This window comes from Bactrocera tryoni, chromosome 4 (genome assembly GCF_016617805.1).
Source record: "Bactrocera tryoni isolate S06 chromosome 4, CSIRO_BtryS06_freeze2, whole genome shotgun sequence".
Lineage (NCBI taxonomy): Eukaryota > Metazoa > Arthropoda > Insecta > Diptera > Tephritidae > Bactrocera > Bactrocera tryoni.
Genome location: NC_052502.1, coordinates 1,612,451 through 1,632,913, shown reverse-complemented (window position 1 = coordinate 1,632,913; position 20,463 = coordinate 1,612,451). Strand labels below are relative to the sequence as shown.

At 39.2% G+C, this 20,463-nt stretch overlaps 1 protein-coding gene and 1 long non-coding RNA gene across 3 annotated transcripts in view; both read left to right on the top strand.

Moving 5' to 3' along the window:
* Nucleotides 1–15,970, top strand: part of LOC120775948 — an 85,655-nt gene extending 69,685 nt beyond the window's left edge. Inside the window, exons 1-3 of one of the 2 annotated variants that reach the window (XR_005705365.1) lie at nt 12,531–12,709; nt 15,130–15,455; nt 15,521–15,970. This is a non-coding gene — a long non-coding RNA (uncharacterized LOC120775948). Of the gene's footprint in view, nt 1–12,530; nt 12,710–15,129; nt 15,456–15,520 lie in introns of those variants that run through there. The other variant, XR_005705366.1, reaches the window with a different exon arrangement.
* On the top strand, nt 1,488–2,370 carry LOC120775947. Its single transcript, XM_040106357.1, has 2 exons — nt 1,488–1,831; nt 1,906–2,370. The coding sequence occupies exons 1-2, from the start codon at nt 1,713–1,715 to the stop codon at nt 2,237–2,239; spliced, it is 453 nt and encodes a 150-aa protein (XP_039962291.1). The 5' UTR covers nt 1,488–1,712; the 3' UTR covers nt 2,240–2,370.
* Nucleotides 15,971–20,463: the final 4,493 nt, after the last annotated feature.

Below are 20,463 nucleotides of genomic sequence, written 5' to 3'. Positions count from 1 at the left end.
ATGACTTCCCAAATATATCTACATATTGAGCTCGGGAGGGGCTGTATGACGCGAGTGTAAATGTCAAAATGTGAAGAAGCAGCATAAAAGGCGTTTAACTTACAAAATTAATGACATTTCGAAATTAATTTCTTGCCCAACCGCTTCTCATAAAACTCACATATGTACATATGCACATAATCTTACATATAGATGTAGATACGCATACATACGTTCAATAACGCAATTATTTATACAAGGGCTTATTTCTTAGCAGACCTTGTTGTTGTTGAACACTAATGACTTGTACAAACAGTTTGCGCAGATTTTGAATCGATTTCGATGGGCTTTAATGAGTCGAAGTTAGCCGCCAACTCGCCTCGTAGGGCGTTTCAGAAACATTTTCATATAAATAAAAAGTAACGAGTTCGAAGCTCAAAATAGAAAAGATGAAATTTTTTTAATATAGTGCACATAATTTCAGAGCTATACAAATGTTAATGAAACTGAGCACTTCGCCGGCCTCCATTCCCGCGCCAGTCACCCGGGAAATGAAGTATGCCATAACCGGTTGAGCGGCCTAAAAAATAAAATTTACGAGCTGTTCGAGCAGCCAACGGATAAGGGCAACGCCTTGGCAGAGAAACTCTAAGAGCGTAAACAGCGAATTTCGCAAAACCGTAGCCCAAATCAGCTGATACGACAGGGTTACCGTCTTGATATACTGTAGTAATTATAAAAATTGTCTTCAATATGTTTGAAATTTTTTTAAACTAACTCAATATCAGAGTCAAATGCTATTATTTATAAATATATAAACTATTTTTAATAGTTTGATTTCAGTTTTCAGTTTTCATATTTTATATTATTAGAAATTGTAATTGAAAACTTAGATGTGTACAAAAACAATATATGCATATTGAGCAATGGCAACATTGTTGAAATGAAAACATATACAAAGATGGCTGATTTCTACGGGCTCAACTTTTGACACATTTTGCTCGCTACGGACGGCAACTGAGGAAGGGAGCAGCGTATTTCGCTGTTCCAGCTATAAGACAATCAGGTGCGTTTTTTCGCTGTGTCAAGGCGGGAGCATCAGTGGCAGCTGGTTGGCTTATTTGCTCGTTATGTCTGCCGAAATGTACGCAATTAGGCGATATTCAAATTTGACAGCAAATTATGGTGAAACCAGGCAAAAATAAATATTTACACACCTTTAAGCGGCGAACATAAGCAAACACACTAACAGCACACATGCGAATTTACTTGCACTATATGCTTGTGTCGTTAAGTACACACCAAAACAAACGCCACCGCGTCTGTAAACAAACTCGCTCAAAGAGAAAAGCAAGTTTGTGCCCCAGCGGTGTATTTCCCCCTGAATTGTGTCATTATGTTGAGGTTTTGCTAGAGGCGGCGGGAATGTATACTTCCAGTTTCATAAGACAAAAGTCGGCCTTGCCACACTTGAGCTGCCGTGTCACATTCGAGTAGCATACCTCTGAAGTAGAAATGAAAATCAACAATAATAAAATAACAAAATTCAAAATTCTCCTACAATTTGTTACATTTTTATTGGAAAATCAGACTGTCTTTCTGCGAGAGGATTTCAAGTATCCTAGGCTTGGTCGCTTAACGGAGGGGTGATCCATTCCGATATTTAGAGGATCAGGAAAAGCGCTGCAGAAGCATCGTTGGCAGGAAAAGCTCGAGCACAGCGCTATTTCCAAATGATGGGCAACTTGTACAGTAAAGTATGGCCGAGCAAGAAAAAGGATTCCAGTTTCTATTTGAAACCTTTGACCAAAGACGCTTCAGTGCTAAAGGCGGTCGAAGATATACAAAACCTGTAGGTCCAGCGTGCACGAAGGTTCGATGTTGAGTCTAACTATATCTTTATTGATTTCTCTTTTCTACGCCCAGCACTCCGGAGCAAGTTGAACAGCAGTTCGAAAACGTTTGCCGCGCATCTCACAAGGTTCTGCACAGCCTGACGCACAACCCGTGCCGCCTACTATCCATGCGCATCAAGCAATGCTTGGACGAAAATGTCCAGCAAATGTCCAAGTGCTTTGGCGAGATGGACGAGTATAGAAAGTGCGTGAGTGATATGATGTCGCAGAAGCTGGCTGGGGTTATCGATTTCGAAGAGCAAAAAGAAGACGACGATAGAATCAATGAAAGCAATTTGGATGTTGAAAAGGGAAATGAGCAAAGCGAACGAAAGCAGGAGAGTGAGCCAAGTAGCTGCGCGTAAGCTCCTTACGATATTTAGTGTGTAATCATGTGTATTTGTGAATATTTGTGTATGTGTGCATTTATATATTTTTTGTATCGAAGTGAGGACATTTTTTGAGGTAATAAAGCAGTAAGTAAAGGCCACTGCAAGAACTTGAGATTATAAGTTTCAAAAATATTAATGTTTTTATGGAACTGCTGATAGATGGAATCGAGGAAGTGAATCTTCCCTAATTTGTAACTTAAAAAAATATCAGTTTATATATGTATAAAAGGGTGCTTCTTTGTCGGAGCCGTTGATATTGATACAAATTAAGTGCTTGTATGGAAAACTTCTTTATATTACAAGATAAAAAACAAATTTGACCATCACGGATATGTGCCATACAAGCAGGCCGATCAAAATCAGTATAAAGATCTCCATAAAATATTTTTCTATTTATTAATTAAGCTTTATTCAAATCGAAATTGGTTTCTATCAAACAATAAAGATTGGAAATTTTTTCAAACTATACCACAAATCTCGACAGTGGGAAAAATTAACATAGCTGTGTTTGTGAGCACTTAAATGCATATTTTATATGTGTGTATATATTTATGTACTCGTATATCCGTATGTACATGGTTGAAAGACATTACAATTGTATTTGCAAACATGGGTCCATCCATCAAAAGTGTCTCAACATTTCAAACAAAAAGGTGTTCACAAGCCTTCCGAAAATGTGTGTGGTTTACATATAGCATCTGCTTGTGCATTAGAGTGTTCATATGTGTAAGTAGATACATATGTACAAATATAAGCATGTATACATACAATGTACTGCTTATGACGAATGACTTCTATCACCGGATATTTGCATTTGCCCCATATGCGCACCTTCTTTGGCTGCCTTTCAAAGTCGAGTGCTGCTGTTGTTGTATTTGATTCTCTGCCACACATAAATGTTTGTGCTGTTCGTTATCGTTGACGAATGTATCTGCTATGTTTTCTTGAGGCATGTTTTCTCACATATACAATATATTAAGCGTGTATCTACATTATGAGAGATATACATACATATCTATGTTAGAGGAAGGATGCAAGCGCTCGAGCTTCTCTTTTCCAACCCAAAATGTCAATGGCTTTGCTTCTTTCCGAGCAAGTGAAATTGTTTGTGGCTGCGAGAGGTAAAACATGTATTTTGCTGTTGCTGTGACACGGGGCGGTAGACTGGACGACAGATGATAAATGAAATTTACGGGTATTAGTCAAATGCGCCTGCAAATTCCGTAAATGAGGGTATGCGCCTCATGAGATTAACGCTCGAAGTTTTGCTAGTCAAAGTAGGGCATGAGAGGCTTGCGGACCTTTCAACTGTGTTGTTTGTTTTTCCGCACATCTGACTTTAGGCTATTGTCAATATCCTACATCTAGCCATCTGTGTTAATTTCTGAAGCTTTGCTCTATGCATGTTTTAAATTATCGTTCCTATTTTTAATTTTATTGAATTTTTACATATAACCATATAATATTTAAATTTATCAGAACTAGTTGTTGAATCTGTGTAAGCTAGGAAAGTTTTGCTTTGAGACGTAATTTTATCCATAGTTCTAGTATTTCATGGTATTTCAAGAAGATTTATTGATTTCCAAGCTTGAATTATATGCTAACTGAGCGATAGGTTTCCCTTTGAAATATGGTAAGCTTTAGTATTTGCTTCAAAGCAGACTATTGGAATCAAAAAAAGTACCGCAAACAAAATGTATATAAACATATTAACAGTTATAAATACAGATATGGATTTATATCGATTTCTTCGACTTGATATTATTTCATTAGGCTTTTGGCCCCTTTTACCAGGCCTCTGCTGGAGGCGATATTTGGTATACTCATCTGTGAGAGATTTAAAGCTGATATTGTTCAATTTTCTTCTTTACTTTTGTGTTCTCGTAATTATATTTGCAATCACTTTTACAAGTAGGATCTCATTAATCGCATTCATTATTCATTGCTCAGCACCAGTGTCTTATTAAATGAATTCTGGAATGTTTTTATTTCATCGGCTATTTGTGTGTGTGTAATGCATGTGTAATTCTCTCGGAAGCACTTAATCCACGCCTGTCCTTTCTGCACACTTTACTCATTATCTCTTCATTCCTCAGGTCTGTCCAGACTCACACAAAAAGATATCACAAATTCATGCTTGTAGTTTTTCCCATTTAAGTTTACTTTTTTCTCGTTTCATCTTGTCCAAAACACCAACAGCGTGTAGAGTGTGCTGCTCGTGTACGCCGTTGCATGTGTGTGTGTGGAAGGCTCATATGCATACAAATTACTGCTGTGGTACGTCGCTGTTTTTGCTCGTAAATATTTGCATGCATATGTGTTTTTTATGGAAATTAATTATGTCGCCTTTATTTGGCAACATTTCTAAACATGAGGATTCGCTCGGTGCTGGCTCTGTGGTGCGCTCGGCTCGTTTGTTTTTCTGCCAAGACATTGCAGACATTGTTGCCAACGTTGTTGTTGTTATTATTCTTGTTACTACTTGCAAAATCCGCCGCTGACATTCAAGACAGCGCAATGAAATTATTACATAAAAATGTATGTAGGAAAGTGTATGCAAAAGTGTTTTATTATTGCATACTTTTGGGCTGCTTCGAACCGCACCCCCCGGCGATATGAACGCTCTACCCGCTACCCTGCAGGGAACCTCTCTGCATTTCAGAGGGAGAGGGGCTTAAATGGCTTCATTTGAAGTAAAGCTGAGCAAATATGAAATTATATAAGACTAAAATACTTCGAAATAATAAATTAAGAGATTAATAGCTTTCCGATGGAAAGCCATTTTAATATAAATGAACAACGTATTCTGTGGACCTGGATTACAACTGAAAAGTCTGAAACACTTTTTGAATAGCTTTAGGAATATATTTGTATTATTTGCCATTGTTTTGATTTTAAAATCAACATTGATATATTAAATATATTAAGTTTTCTCTCTAGATGATATTGTAAGATCCCTTTTTTTGAAAGAGGTAAAACGTGGGAGTATGTAATATATGTAGCATATAGCGAGTTACATAAAATTGTCTCAGTTTTGCTTTTATCAAAAAGAAGGAAGTGCTCTTTTGTCTCTCCTCCGAATAAATTTTAGAATTTCGCGAATATTACGTATTCGCCTAGAAGACTTAGTTGTCAGTTTAAATTAATTGCTTTAAAAAACATGCACACATATTCCAGTTAAAAACATATAGTTTCTGATGGTTTGCATGTATTTTGAAATTTGTCTTCGCTTGTGCACTAAATACTTTTAATATTCTGCGGAAATTCTCATAAAAGTAGATGAAAGCACTTATCGCCATGAAGCGAAAAGCAAACCAAAGCTGAAAGTCCACCAAAACTACACTACTTTTGTATTTTTTCGACTTAGTGGTGCGAGCTCACAGCACTGCTAACTGCGGAACATGTATGCGCTGATGGTTGTGGCAGCGCGGCAACTCAGGCATATGCGTAATATTAATTTCAGCAAATATTTGCAGTTTAATTTTTTGCCACATCTTTACTCCCGATGGCAACCGCGACGATGACGCTGGCGATGCTCAGAATGGCGACTCTTCTGTTGGCGGGAAGTGCGCGCATGAAATGAAGAAGTAATGCAAACAAAGAAAAATCGCGTGTAAATATGTATGCGGCACTGTTTCATTATTTCACTACATTTATTTTATTTTCGAGCGTACTTTTTATTTCCCTCAAACTTTGCATTGGTTATTTTTCGTTATTGACTTCATACGCGCTGTCGCTTGTGCAGCCATCGTACTCCGGTCGTCATCAATTCCGTTATTTTTCTATCTCCCTCCACTCACTTCTGTCACTTTTAATGGCGTCGCCCAGATTTATCTATTAACTTCGCTGTCAGTGCTCGCGCTAGCTTGTTTTTTTTCCTCGTCCTTAACCCACCTCCTTGGCGCCAAGCACTTCGTGGTCTATTTACTGTGTACCATAGAGTAGCGAAGTGTAGCTTTCGCTTCGCACATTAGAAACGCGAATCACATAAAAGCAATAAACTTGTGTCCCTGTCGAGCAAATATTGATGGTCTGCCAAATTTCACAAGCAATTTCGAACACCCGATACAATGGCGCCATCGTGGTGTGCCGTTACTCAATCGTTGCACGATTGTTGTATCAATGTTTTACTGTTACTGCATCGTTGTTGTTTCTGGTTTTGCACGAGTATTTTTACCGGCGAGGGAGGGTGGAATGACGGCTGGCAGTAGTGGCGGAAGTTGCCTGAAATCTGCTTTGATAATGACACTCAGCTTTGACAATATTATGCTGATGATATTCCAATAAAGTGGCGCTTCTCTGTCTTTACAGTGGGCAACTTTGAATTCACCTCAAATTTATATACTAACTACAGAGGAAAGTGCGAAATATTACATAATATTATAGTTTCCTCCAAATACGAGGAGTTGATAATGAATAAAATAAATTAATTCGGGCGCGACTAAATAACCATGTTCTCCTTTTGAGACTGGTACAAAGCTTAAAGGAGGCAATCTGCAGCGATCAAAGGAGTTTTGTTTTTGTATCTAAAGCTCGGACAAGGATTGCGATTAGTGAACTCACTTAAGACAGGCAACTGATCCTATTGAAATATCTTATTATAATGCATATTTTAGAAATTTATTAATCGGTGGTTGCGAAGTGTTCTGATCTATCTTTAGATATAGTCAGTTCCCTAATACTTAGGTGAAAAGATAAAGAAGTTTCTGATTGACCGGCGCAGTAAAATACTGAGCTAGACAGATACTCCACATGGAAAGGCAAGAGACACTTTATAAAGTTGTTCTTCTTATCAACTCTTTTATTTGTTTTGGTAGAATCCCACTCTAAGCGGGTTACGGTCTTCTGTGTGACTACAGATTTTTCCTCACTTGCAGGGCAGTGATCTGGACCTCACACTGAATCCTTTCTCTATTTTTGTGAGCATACATTCATCGAAATCAAATTGCTGCTTTTCTCTACTTCTAATTCCTCTTCGATTCGCTAAGTTACTGAATTCTCTTTGTTCTTTTTACAAATGAGCCCACTATGCGATTCCGTAAGGAGCAGGTTGCTTTTTTAGAGAGATAATGTTTCTGCCAGTGTTTGTGAGGCACAGCATAATGGATGAAAACGTGAGTGATTATGCTTGGCGGTCCATTTGCAAAATGAGACAATATCGAACTCATTATTATGCCTTTTAGTACAATAAAGTCGGCTGTGGACCTTTATTTCACTTTATAGTATTTTTTCTCGTTTCTTTTGCCCCCTTTCTTTGCGATTGTAATGGGCGTTTTGCTGTTGTATGTCTGTACTGTGGTCAGCTATTCAAAGCACATCGGTCTTCCACAATCATGCCTGTCCAGTTTTGGACTCGACAACCGCTGCGAGTCCGAGGGCGACGTGACCTAAAGCTGCGCCCATATTTTAGCACTTAAAAACACGCTTTGACATCTAACAAGCTGTCTACTGACTAAACAGCAAGCTCTTGATAAAGGGCACATACTTATACAAAGTGGCGGCCACACATGCTCTCACACTCATAGAACCTTCATATTAATAAACGTATATCTATACTTGCGGTAGGTTTGCCTGAATGGGAGCGTGCGACTCCAAAAAAGTTGAAGCGAAACTTATTACGAGTTATTTGCTGTTTATGTTTGCTGGCATTAATGAGCAATCGCTCCGCCCGGGTAGCAGCAGCGGAATAATCAACAGTGCGCCTTTGAGTGGAAATGGCGCGCCTTTGTCCGTTGTTATCCTTGGCGGGGGAGGGGGGACGGTGTTGGTGCGTAAGCGGGGGCCGAAAGCGGATTGTGAATTACGGATTATGCTAATATCTCATTTTGTGCTCAAGTGCCGCTCATTATGCCTCCGAAGTGCTTGTTGCGAACAAATATGGATGGCGGTGGGCGGCGATTGTTTGTTGGTGCTCACTAAGTGATGTAGTAAAAGAAGCGAGGCGTCGGAGTGCTTGCTGCGGCTAAGACGCTTAATGAAAATGCAAAAGTTTTCCAGAACTCAGGGTTGCTTTGAAATTAACCTTTAATTTTTGCCTTGAAGTAAATAGTAAAAATTAAGAAACTGCAAATTTCTGGTATATTATTAATAACATGTACTTTTAAGGAAATTATAATTTTTAGAGCTTAATACAAATAAAAACTTATTAAAAAGTCATTAATCAGTAGGATCTGCGCAAGGATCTCTATATCTGAGTTTCAGCTTCACCTTTTTCATTTCAATTGGAAATAAATGCATAATTACTTTGCTCTAAGAAACTTTCAAAATTTCACCCAAACTGTCGTTAAAGTTATAGTTCTTTCTGAAAAGACTACAAAATACTTGTTTCTCGGTGCTCGTGCTGTCGGCTCAGAAATCAAGTGAAATACGACGTTTAATATACCACAGAAATACACATACATTCAGTGATAGATTTAATACCTAAATAATTATTTTGGTCGCACCTCGTTAGAGGGTTAAACCTCGAACAAATGAATATAAAAGCTGTGCATCTTTAATTCTTGTAAACGTAAACAAATTTGTTAAACCAAGCATGATTTTATCCACTATTAACGCACATACCAAATTTATATGTATTTCAGTGTGGAAGACGCCGAGGAGAGGTGAGGGAAGGTGATTAACGCAGGGCAGTTAACTGGAAAGACTTTGCAAAGTATGGCGGCCATGGTCAAGACGCACTGGCGCGCCAACCCACTGCCGTTCGGTAATCCAACTAAAACTTTGCAGAGCTCCACATTTTACTTTTTGATTTATGCAATGCTCTCCGCCTATCGCTGTCCAAGAATGCTTGATTTCTGGCTAATGGCTTTATAATAAAGCTAAGCAAAGTTTTATTGAAATATCTCGAATCTAAGGCGAGTGAAACTATTTGAAAACAAACAAAAACTTTTACTTTTGGGGGTGAAATTGAGAAGAATTGTTGGCCGAAGTTCGAATATCCCAACCATGTTGTTATGTTTGGTTATGTGTGTATACATAATTAATGGAGTTCATATGAAAGCCGCTGGCGATTTGCTGGAGGGATGTGGACCCACATGCTTGTAAGTTTTTGTTTATTTTGCATAAAGATAGCAATAAGCGAATCATAAGCGAATGCTCTGAAGGAGGGGACTGTTTTTTTAAATTTTTTGAAAAATTCTTATATTCAAAGTTTTAATTAAATGCATAGATGCAGAGGGCCACCGGAGGTGGTAATTGATCCTTTAGAAGCGTTAACGGCTGACTCTCACTCAGAAAAGCTGGAGTGAAGAAAATACTGTTTTGTTTATTCATTTGGCCATTTGAGATGCTGCTGCAATTTATACGTACCAATAAAAGCACCATTTGTATAGAAGGGAGTGTGTAGGACATTCCGAATATTGCCCTAAATATATTTGGAAGACGGAAAGGGTTTATTGTGCGCAGGGTCCTACTAAGAACGCGTAGTCCACAAATAGGAAGGAAGGATGCAATGAAACAAGTACACTTCCGGATCAAAATGTGTTGGTGGTTTTAAGCCAGTTTGCCAAAAATACGAGAATTTTTAAAAACTTGAAGTTTACCTTATTATCGCGAACAAATCGGGGCTGCATAACAGCCGCCACATGCTCCAAGTAACTAAAGCGTGGGTCAGTGCGTGCCTAGAACTAATGTGTGTATAGCGTTTTGTGGCGATTAACCCCTCCATTGGATTGAGTAAGTAAAGCGGCGAGTGAAAGGCATCAACTAAGCCTGCCGATGAAAGCCCACTTAGCATAGGTTGCCACGCGCACACGGCAGCGAATAGAAATTCGGAAGCATCAACGTTCGAAAATCATGCGAAAGGAAAGTGAGGGCATGGACATCGGAGTTGCCGTGCTAAGGAATGGCAAAAACTTCTTGTATTTGACTTTTATCCTGCGGAAGCCAACTCAAACATTTGCGCTCGCCTTAGTCAATGTCGATACTCGTTCCAATCTTGAGCGCGCAAAGCAGCATGGAAAGACATATATTCTGGCAACTAACAAACAAGCGATTCAGGCTACACACAGACATGTCTTGATAGATATACCGAGAAGTAGGCTGCCAAATCAGCGCAAAGTTAAATGTGGGGGAGTAAAGGACTTTGGAAAAAGGGCAGAGTCAGTGAAATTGTTGAAAGACATAAATGCCAGATGAAATGTAGGGAGAAAAGGAGGAGGAGAGGGAGCAACAAGACAATGAAGTTGTACGCCACGGGTGTGGTCATGCCACATGTAAGCATATTCTCCTGCATATGCACTCTACTCGCTCTTATCAAAGCATCGAGCAGTCAGTAAGTCAGTCCAAAGCGAAAAAGCGGTCGACTGTCAAACCACAGAAGAGTATGAAAATGTTTGCTCTGCACTCAATGAACCGCACTCAAAGCGTTGGCATGCCTCCTCCTTTATGGAGTGTGTTATCTTTGATTTTTATGGTTTTGTTTTTCCTTTTTATTTCCTTCAGTGTTTTTGCAACTACTTTCCTCTTTGTGCCACTAAAACTGCGCTTTATGGTTTCTCTATGGTTGTATGTGTATCCGTATCGCGAGTGCTGACAGCTGTACGTATTCCCAAGTTGTTGCCATTTGGACTTACCCTGCGACATGGACGCACTTGCTGTAATCGTGGCACTGCGAGTATTGCTGAAGTAATGGCAGAAAGCTGATTCCTCGTATGCGAAATCTCAGTGCCACGTGCTATTGAAGGCATTGAATTGGATTCATCCTACTTCATATACTTATAAGGATATTAAGGTTGTTCTCGGGGCTTTCTTAAAATGTCAATTAATCAAATGGTGTTTAGTCAAACACTCTTCATCATAATCGTACACTTATAATGGACTCAGCCTTCATCATTCAGAGTATTGTGCAGACAACTGGTAAGAAGAGAAACTTACACAAATTCATCTCAGCCAAAGCCATGTAAGCGTTTCAAAAAATACCGACATTTGTCATCGAACACAGGAAGGGTTTTCAAGGGAAGGAAGGGTATTCGCACGTCAAACGTCATTTGGCGTGAGTAATCCAATAACTGCAATCATACTCAAAGTGAATAAATATTTACATACAAATTTTACGCCGTGTGCTGGATGTCTATATTCTCAGTGTATGTTGACATATTCAAGGTCGTCGAGGTGCTACGTCGAACCCATCTCTCTCCACCTTCCGTTGCATAAAGTGCGCCCGCTTGCAGCTTTGAGAGTATGACAATTGAGTTACTGGCTGTTGCGCCTCCTCCACTACTTGGCGGCAGCAAATGGAAAAAATGTCACCAATAGTCCTCAGCTCCATGCCATAACTTTCTTATGACCTTTTCATGTGCTCCTCTGATCTATTTCTGTCAGCTCGTTTGCATTCAGCGCGGGGACATTTCACTTAGCGCAACCGTTTCTGCACCGTCCGCGGAATACCAGCCATTTGTGATAGTGACAGTGACAATGACATGACTGGCACCGACGCTGACGCCGACGATTGAATAGAAGCGAAAACGGGGCTGCGGAACGGCAGAGGTGCCATAATGGAATATGTGAAGGATTGAGCACATTTAACATTACCAAATCAACCGTCATCGCGAGTGATTCAACTCCGTCGCACGCGCACGTACCCCCGCCTACCCATACACACACATCCGCATTGACACAAGTATGCAAGCATACAAGTGTATGCATTATCATAATACACTGCAGCTTCTCATTCGTCATTGTAAACGTCAGCTTCAGCAGCAATAGGAGCACGGTCTGCTGACACCGCTGTCATCAACCTCAACCATGAATGTTGGCAAATATTTAATTAGTTGTAGTGGTGAGGCACGGTGGAAGCGTGGAAGGCGATTCATGCCGGAATGTCAAAGCCGGGCAGAGGAGGCGGTGTGGGTGGCATTGAAATGTAGTTTCGCATTCATCACATTCATATTTTTCCACCACGTTTGTGGTTTTTTCTCACGCGTGCTTTCTGCTTTTGATGACGTTCGTTTATTCATTTGTCGTCTATTCATAGCGTTGCCATCAATTTCAATCTCCTTGCCGTCTTGCGAGGGAATACACATCTGAAGGGCCACCTTTACATGTACATACATATATGTATTTGTACGTGAGCATGCGGAATTATAGAATCTGCCGTGGACCTCTGAGCTGTCGTCATATAAGTACATATATGTATGTCTGTGTATGCATACATATGCGCTCACTCATTTGAAATTTATGAATTTGCCTGCGTTTTTGTCTTGAGACTAATGAATTTGTGTGGATTGATGCAGTCTCATTCGAGCTCTGAGTAGTGTGACTAGAAAATTGGTTTCATATATGAAATCAACAAGATCTGCAAGCTTATTTCACTTTCAAAAGTCAGTGTTCCTATGTTTCTGCATTTATGCAGTGGTCGGACCGCATAATGTCTGAATCCTGCGTCTCGTTTTAGAAGTGTGAGAAGACAGACGAGAAGATCCAAGCCACTTCCTACGTGACTAGGTAATTTAATGTGAGGTATTTTGGTTTTAATCCAGCTCGGTAGGCAAATCATGGCTTAGTTACCTTTAAAGTATGGCCAACATTTTTCTCTCTCAAAAAGGATTCTACTGAATCTAATTTTCTTAAGAGGCAAGTGTGGCGAAACACTCTCCAGCGTCTTTGCAGGAAGCGGGCAGTAAGCCCGATATGCAGTGATGTGAAAATCAGTGATTTTTAGCGATTGAAAATTCAACCGATATTTTCGGGAATGCTTAATTCCAATGAAAACAATGCTCCGGAGGGTGTTTAAAAGTAAAAAATTAAAATGAAAAATTCCCTCACAAAATACACAGAACGAACACACCGTTCGAGAGTACATGTGGTTTACGTCAAAAATAAAAAGTATATACTTGAAAGCAAATAAAAAACAAAGGGCTGTGCAAATAATAAAAAATGCATATTTAATTACGTAAGTATGCAACGAGTTCAAATGTGATTTTTAAAATTTTGTTATGCAATTATTTGCGCACATGCCACATAACTGTTATTTAAAAACCCGAAAACGAAAAAAAATAATCCCAACATACTTATATTTGCGAAGCATGAGTGCTTAAATACTTTATTTACTTGCATGTGTTTGCTAGTGCTCTTGAAAGCGCAAAAAATGTTAGGAACTTTTTGCGGATTATGCAAATGAATGTAGAAGTGGTTGATGCAGATAAAAATTTAATTTTTTATTTAATTTACTTGTAAAATCATAGAGAGCTTTTTACATCATTTAATGCGAAAAAAGATTGAAGCGAGTGTTTAAAGATTTCAACGAGGTCATGTTAAACTCTCGCTTTCAAAGAAATAATTACTCATACGCCCTACCACCGGTGATGGCGTTGGGTACCACGGGACTGCGAATATTTTATTGTTTAATTTCAATTTTTATCAATGATTTCACTACCCATTACACTAAATACCTGTCGATTTTCACCAAATATTTTTTTTTGTTTTTCAATTCAAACAGTTCTAACTTTTCATATGTGGCAGCTTGAGTGTCGTTCACCACAGGTCAAGCTTTAGTTGAGCAACTGCATCGGTCGCTCACCACATCGACATAAGCCAAGCTGCTGATTTTGCTTCTATTTCACGTTGGTTGATGCAGTTGCCACTACTGCCGCTCCCTCCGCTTTCTCTGCCCTACACGCCTAATTGATTTATAAGAAAGTGTTTCGAACTCTCCACATCATCATTCATACTGCCACACCAGCGCCACGCGACGTTGACGGGCGTATACTCGAACATATACACAGCGCATTTGAGCGTGTACTGAGGTCGCCTACACAAACCTGTTCTTCAATGGATGTGTGTTTGCATGCGAGCACGTCCAGAGTGAAGGACCTTTTTTGTGGCCATGTGGCCAATCCTGTGCACAGCCAGTCGTGTGCTCTGCACTTTATTTCGTGCGAAAAATATGTAACGAAAGAGAGTTGAGTGCTTGGCGTCGTAGCTACTGCACAAACCTAACTGTGTAGGTCAGCCACTATTTCGGTGGCCGCAATTCATTTGGCATGCAACAAGCATTTGATTCTTCGCTGCCGGAGCTGGATGCATAAGTAGACGGGGGTGTGGATATTGGTCGCCTCTTCAGCGTGTGCTGCCCGACCCACCTCCCGACATTTGATTAAAGCTACTGTCGCAATAATAGCAAAAACAATTGCTGAGGGCGCGTTGACGATGCCGATTCATTTATTGCTCGCTGTCAGCGCTTCTCGTGCTGTCACATGCAGCATTTGAAATGAGTTCCCAACAGTTCTACGTCAATTCATAACTAAGGCGTGCAATATGTAAAATTACATTAGGGAGGTGTAGGGTGAATTTCGAAATTTATTTTATAAAGAATTAGGGGAGACGTTTTTAAAATTTTTTTAAATTGGTTGGTCCTGCAGTTTGAAGCCTCTGCATAATCGTCTACCGATTTTTTTTGTTTTCAGTGCAAACTTAGTTTAATAATATTTTTTTTCCTCATAATAGACAGACTGTGAGGCCCAAAATTACTAATTTTTTAATCAATGCTCACTTGGTGACTTAATATAAAATTTAGCGCTTTAGTTGTATTTGGAGGAATATACGTTTTTTTTAAATAACGCCGGACCGATACAATGATTCCGACCATACCAAGTACAATGGTCTTTTTTGTATGAATGCACCATATGTTTTTGTGCGATTTTTTTTAAATTTAATCCTTGAACAAATAAACTGTTGGATTGCAGGAGTTGGCAATAACCATCAGAGGAAAGTCAAAGCTCTGGACTAGCAATGCTCTCAAGAAAAGGGCAGCTCAAAAATGTCTGAATACCCTGAAAATTAATATTATTTTTATTGAGACAGTTGAAAATTCATGTATATTTATATACTCAGAAATTTGAATGCATTTGTCTTTTATGTTTTAGGTTAAAACACAACAGGATTGCTCACAATGTCAATTACGTTGAATATTATGGCACGCCAAGCGCCCTTTCGGGTGCTGCTGATGCCACAGCGTACGCTAACTGTTCTTCCAATGACAAAAAATGGATGAGCCAGAGCAACCAGAAAAATAATCAAAATTAATCGCAGCATCAGAGCCATCCGCGTGGCAATGCTTCCATACACCAGGATATGTCAAGCAAGGAAGAGGTAAAGCAAAATATGCGAATGCTTGACGAAGCACGCTGCGGAAACTGAGGTTTCTTGACGTGCGCCATCAGTAAAAGTTGTAAAAACAACAAACTTTTCGGTAACTTATGCACATCCATCGATGGTTTATGCTGTTTTTGTTATTTGTCATGTTTTTCTGTTCAGTAACCGGAAGAAACTAAAATTTGCTGTATTATAATCATAAATCGAGAAGAAAAGCTTGAGAGCTGGTTGAACGGAGGAAGCGGAAGCAACGGTGCCATTGAGACCATGGAAATAATAAACGAGGGAGTACTTGCAGACAACTGACGAACGAGATGGACTCAGGAAGATGATAAACAAATTGATAAACAGGCGAGAGAGTTCTTACTTACTCAGTTAGATAAGTTACATTAAGAAATAAAGAGTAAGGAAGGTTTAAGTTTGGTTGTAATCGAACATTTAATACTCTTGCAACTTGCGGTATTGATGCCGGCTTGTTAGAGTAACGAAAATCATTACTGTAGTATAATTTAATTTCAGATATTTTCGACATTAAACCACACTCATGGCCACGCAAACCTTACCACTCAAAATTTTCAAGTATTGTGCATATTTGACTACATTTTATAGCGGTACTTTTTGCAGTATATATTACATATTGACATATTATTAATCAAAAATATTAAAAAACTAGTTGACCCCGCAGGCGTTGTCTTGCGTGAAATTATGTGTTTTGAAATGAAAAGAAAATTGAATTTACGTTGTGTTAAAAACCATCTATTTTCGATTTTTCTAAATTTTTTTCAATGTAACGCAGCTTGATAAACAACATTTTTTGGTTTCTGTTCCGGTGCGTAAATGTACAGAGAAGACGGTTTTCCAACTCATGAGCACGTTACTTATAGCTGGCCGTGTGAAAAACATGGCATTTCCAGATTTATGCCACACGCTTCCAACGGATAACAATAATAAGTTATCAAATTATTGCTTGCCCAGACGGACAGGCGGGCGGACGGACAGACTGTCGGAATTCAACTTGTCTCGTCATCATGATCATTTATTTATAACTTTATTTCTAATTCTATTATTATTAGTTGATGTAAACAACCGTTAGATGAACAGAACCATTTACTCTGTAGCAACCGGCTGCAAGTCTATAAAAACATAATATATGTTATGGATTTTCATTGTGTTTAATTTTGTGTCTTAGCTAAAGAGAGCCAAAATGTGATTTTACACTCTTGGAAAAGTGTGGACTACCTGACCGCCAGTGGCACCAGGTTAAAGACAATCTGGTCTCATTGCTGTTGAATAAACTTAAAGATAATCTGAGTCTGCATGACTTTTATTTTTCTAAAAATTTTACGGCTTTGTCATTTGCTTATTTTTACTGCAAATCTACAAGTTCGATGAAGGTCATAACGTGACATTTTACTATGGAAACCGTTGTCAACAAGAAACGAACGGAAACTAAGGGTAATGAGAGAGTTATCGCTACACGAAGTTCATTTAACATGCCACAAATCAATATGTTACGCTTAAAACGATGCGATTTGAGAAGTTGGCGAAGCTCTTCGACAACTGGCTACAACATTGGATACTCAAACAACAGCAGCAATGTGGCAGTTCACTGTGATCTGTGTGCAGCACTGAAGCAATTCAAATTGTGTGTGCAAACAACCAACTTTAGTAACGCAAGCACCGCTGCGAGCATGTGAACAAGCCAGAGCATCAGCCGTCGAAAATGAGAGAAGCTTCTCTCTAAATTTTTCTTTCAGCGTTTATTGTCATAATTTACTACGTCCCTTAGCGGTCGTTACGGTTGTAGCATCAGATACTGTCAAATTCTTAAAGCAAACCACCACATCCTCAAGTCCGTCCTTTCTATCTAGAAAATTTAAACAGTTCTAGGTTTTGTGAGTTTAATAGCTCTGTGCGACTGTCACATGTGAGCTCGTGAAATGCCAAGCAATTTTCACATTATTACAGAAGCTGCTGGCATTCCTCGATTCCAACCTTTGGGGAGTCAAATTGCTGCTCGTTGCTTCGATCGCACGGTCGCAATCTGGCAAGCTCCCGGGTTGCCACAAATCATACTTCAATAATCAAATTCACATAAAAGCGGTTTGCAACACTATAATAGCTGAACTGGTTGTTATACTAGCCACAAATATATACAACAACATATAGGGTGTATGTATGTCAGGACTATTTTATTGCCCTCGGTCGACTCTTTGAACTTGTAACTAATTCGAACGGAAGCTCTATGGCACTGCATCGGCAACGAACGGCGCAATCCGCAAGGGTCCTTTGTGAGTGAGCGTTAATCCCTGATAGCCCATTCTCTCTGTAGACATGTGATAGTGCCATTTTTCATAGCAAATACATCTTTGGGAGTAAAATTCACAAGCGTGTAGGAGAAGGGTAAATGGAATACGGAGTATTCGTTTCAAATGTAGACCAAGCACACACTTTGGCATCAAAGATATCAAAGTAGTGATACCCGGTTCTTTGACGAGTGTAGGTATTTGGTGGCGTGTGTATGCTGCAAGGCAGAACGTTGAGTCCCAATGGCATACACCGAAATAAAGCACAATAACAACAGCAAACAGTTAGGTAGACGGCAAGAAATAGATTAAAATGAAAGAACAAGAAAAAGCAACGTCAAAATCGGCCAAGGGTCACTTAAGCCCAAAGATGAGTCCACAAACATTAATTTTTATAATCACCCAAAAAGCTTCAGCAGCGCAACGCTGATTACGGCGCGGCTGGCGTCACAGAAGTGGGCCCACAGCCGCAGAGACCGTCACACCATGAGCACCAACAACAACATTAGCCGTTACGCCAGTAGCAGTTACAAGCAATTTGAGCAAATGTTATTGTGGGCGAATCGAGTTTCATTGTGGTCACCCGGATGAAGCTCGAAATTTCCATGTTGTCAAGGTGTGTGACTGTGTGGTGTTGGTGTAGCAGTATGTACATACATATATGATATCTTGTGAAGCCATCTTATGTCACTATTATCCTTAATTGGAGAATGAAGGAAACTCAAAGGACAGGAATTACAGTATCCTTGGCAATTGAAGTTGGCCAGACCAGGTGTATGTACATATATTTGTGTGTACGCTTGTGCCCATTAAGTTCACACGATGGAGCGTAAACGAACACTTGTCTCTCTTGATGCGGTCTAAGTTGCCGTTTATTTATTTATTTCAGCTAATCGAATTCGAAATTGAATTACAACTATTGATAGCTTCTGGAAGCTGAATTCAGCTTTATTTTCTTGTAGGCGGCTGCCTTGGGGCCGACCAAATGCAGTGTACACACGAAGACGGCAAAGAGCCAGTGTCTGTAATCCCTTGCTCAGCATGTCCGTCTATATATGTAGCTGGCATGTTTGTACATGCACTAAACCTCGTATTAAGCAAAGCGCTCGCCTGAAAAAGAAAATCGATTCGCATTCAAATAGAAATTGAAATATTTGCTGCAAGAGGTCTGAAAGGATTGCAATTTATTTTGGCCACAAAGCAGAGCACACTCACAAGTCCTGATATTTTGTGTTGCATTTAATCCCGTCTATAACCACAGGGATCACCACGACGTTCGAGGCAATATTGATTTCCATTCGGTGCTTATTTGGTCATGTGTTGCAATGTACAGCGCCAGAATGTAGCAATTTTCTCCTCTTATGTATGTAAGTGTAATACGAGTTAATTGGCAAATTTTTCAAGCAAATAGGAAGAGTTTGTTAGTGGCACTTCACGAGGCTGATTGGAAAAGGTTTTCCAATTTGTAAATACCGTTGCGTTTTGAATGCCAATAAAATATTTGAAGCAGCTGTAGAAGTGCTAGCGAATGGTCACGAGTGCGGAACTCTGCCCCGTAATGAATTTAAGGGCGCTCAACAAATACACATTTGAGTGTTTAATGTGGAAAATGTAGGCTCACTGAGATTTCTTCGAATGTAGAGGACTCTAAATTTTTTCTGGATTTCTTCGACGGTAGTTTATAAACGCTTTCCTGCTTTTCTTTGTGCTGCGTTGATCTGTTTAATCGGCTTTGGGACCTAAGCAGCTTTGTTAAATATTGCAATGAATGCATGGAAAATGCAAAGAGTCAAAGAGTGTCAATAAATGTTCGAAGAAGAATTAAAAAACAAATACTGGAAATTTTCTAAAAATACAGAAAGTCTTTTCAGCGTTCTTTTGTGAAATAACGAAAGTCTCGCCTCTATTTTCTTCCTTTTAAATAGAGGAATGCAAAAGAAGACCTGGCACGATGAAAATAATAATTATTAATTTGCGTGTACATGAGTGGACACTCAATTATGTAACGAAACATTAAAACTTATATAAGAAAACATAAATGTATGTTTATGTGTGTGTTTGACTGCTCATCTCCATGGAAGCGAATACTCGTCAAGAGAATAAATATTATGAGCATATTTGCTACACGACACTCTTTAGAGTACTTGATTAAGATCCCGATTGCAATACATTCAAGAGTACATACGAGTATTTAGTAGTACACATTAACTTCATGCTTATTTATTTATACATTGGCTTGACCACTCATATCATGGTTTAATATCTTGGCCTTTTTCTTCCGAAAATGAATACAGCATTTACTGTATAAACACGTCGGAGAATTAATATGGAAGGCTTTAGTACGCACTCACAGGCGCATAAAAGTGTTTATGCTTGTATAAGAATATGCAATATTAAGCACAAATACAAGAAGGTCCGAGAACGTATGAGTTGGAGTGTGTTTTGAAGAAGCTGCCAGCACGAAAAGTACATAAAATAAAATTCTGTTTACATTTATTGGCATTGGTGAGGCTTTCGCAAGTCCAGAAATATTTTATTTGATCACATTTTAAGTGAGAGCAAACACGAATAAACGATATACGACTTGACGGTGTGTGCGTTTGGACTCATAATACTGGGTAAGCACCAATAAATAAGTAAATGCGAGCACACATGGAAAGTAGCACGAAAAATAGGACGAACACAAAGACAGAAAGACAGAAAATCGAAGAGAATGTTGGTAGAATTAATGCCTCAGCAGTGAAGTGGAGACCAGTGCTTGAGATGTAAGCCAAAGTTCGGCTTCGAAACATGCACGCA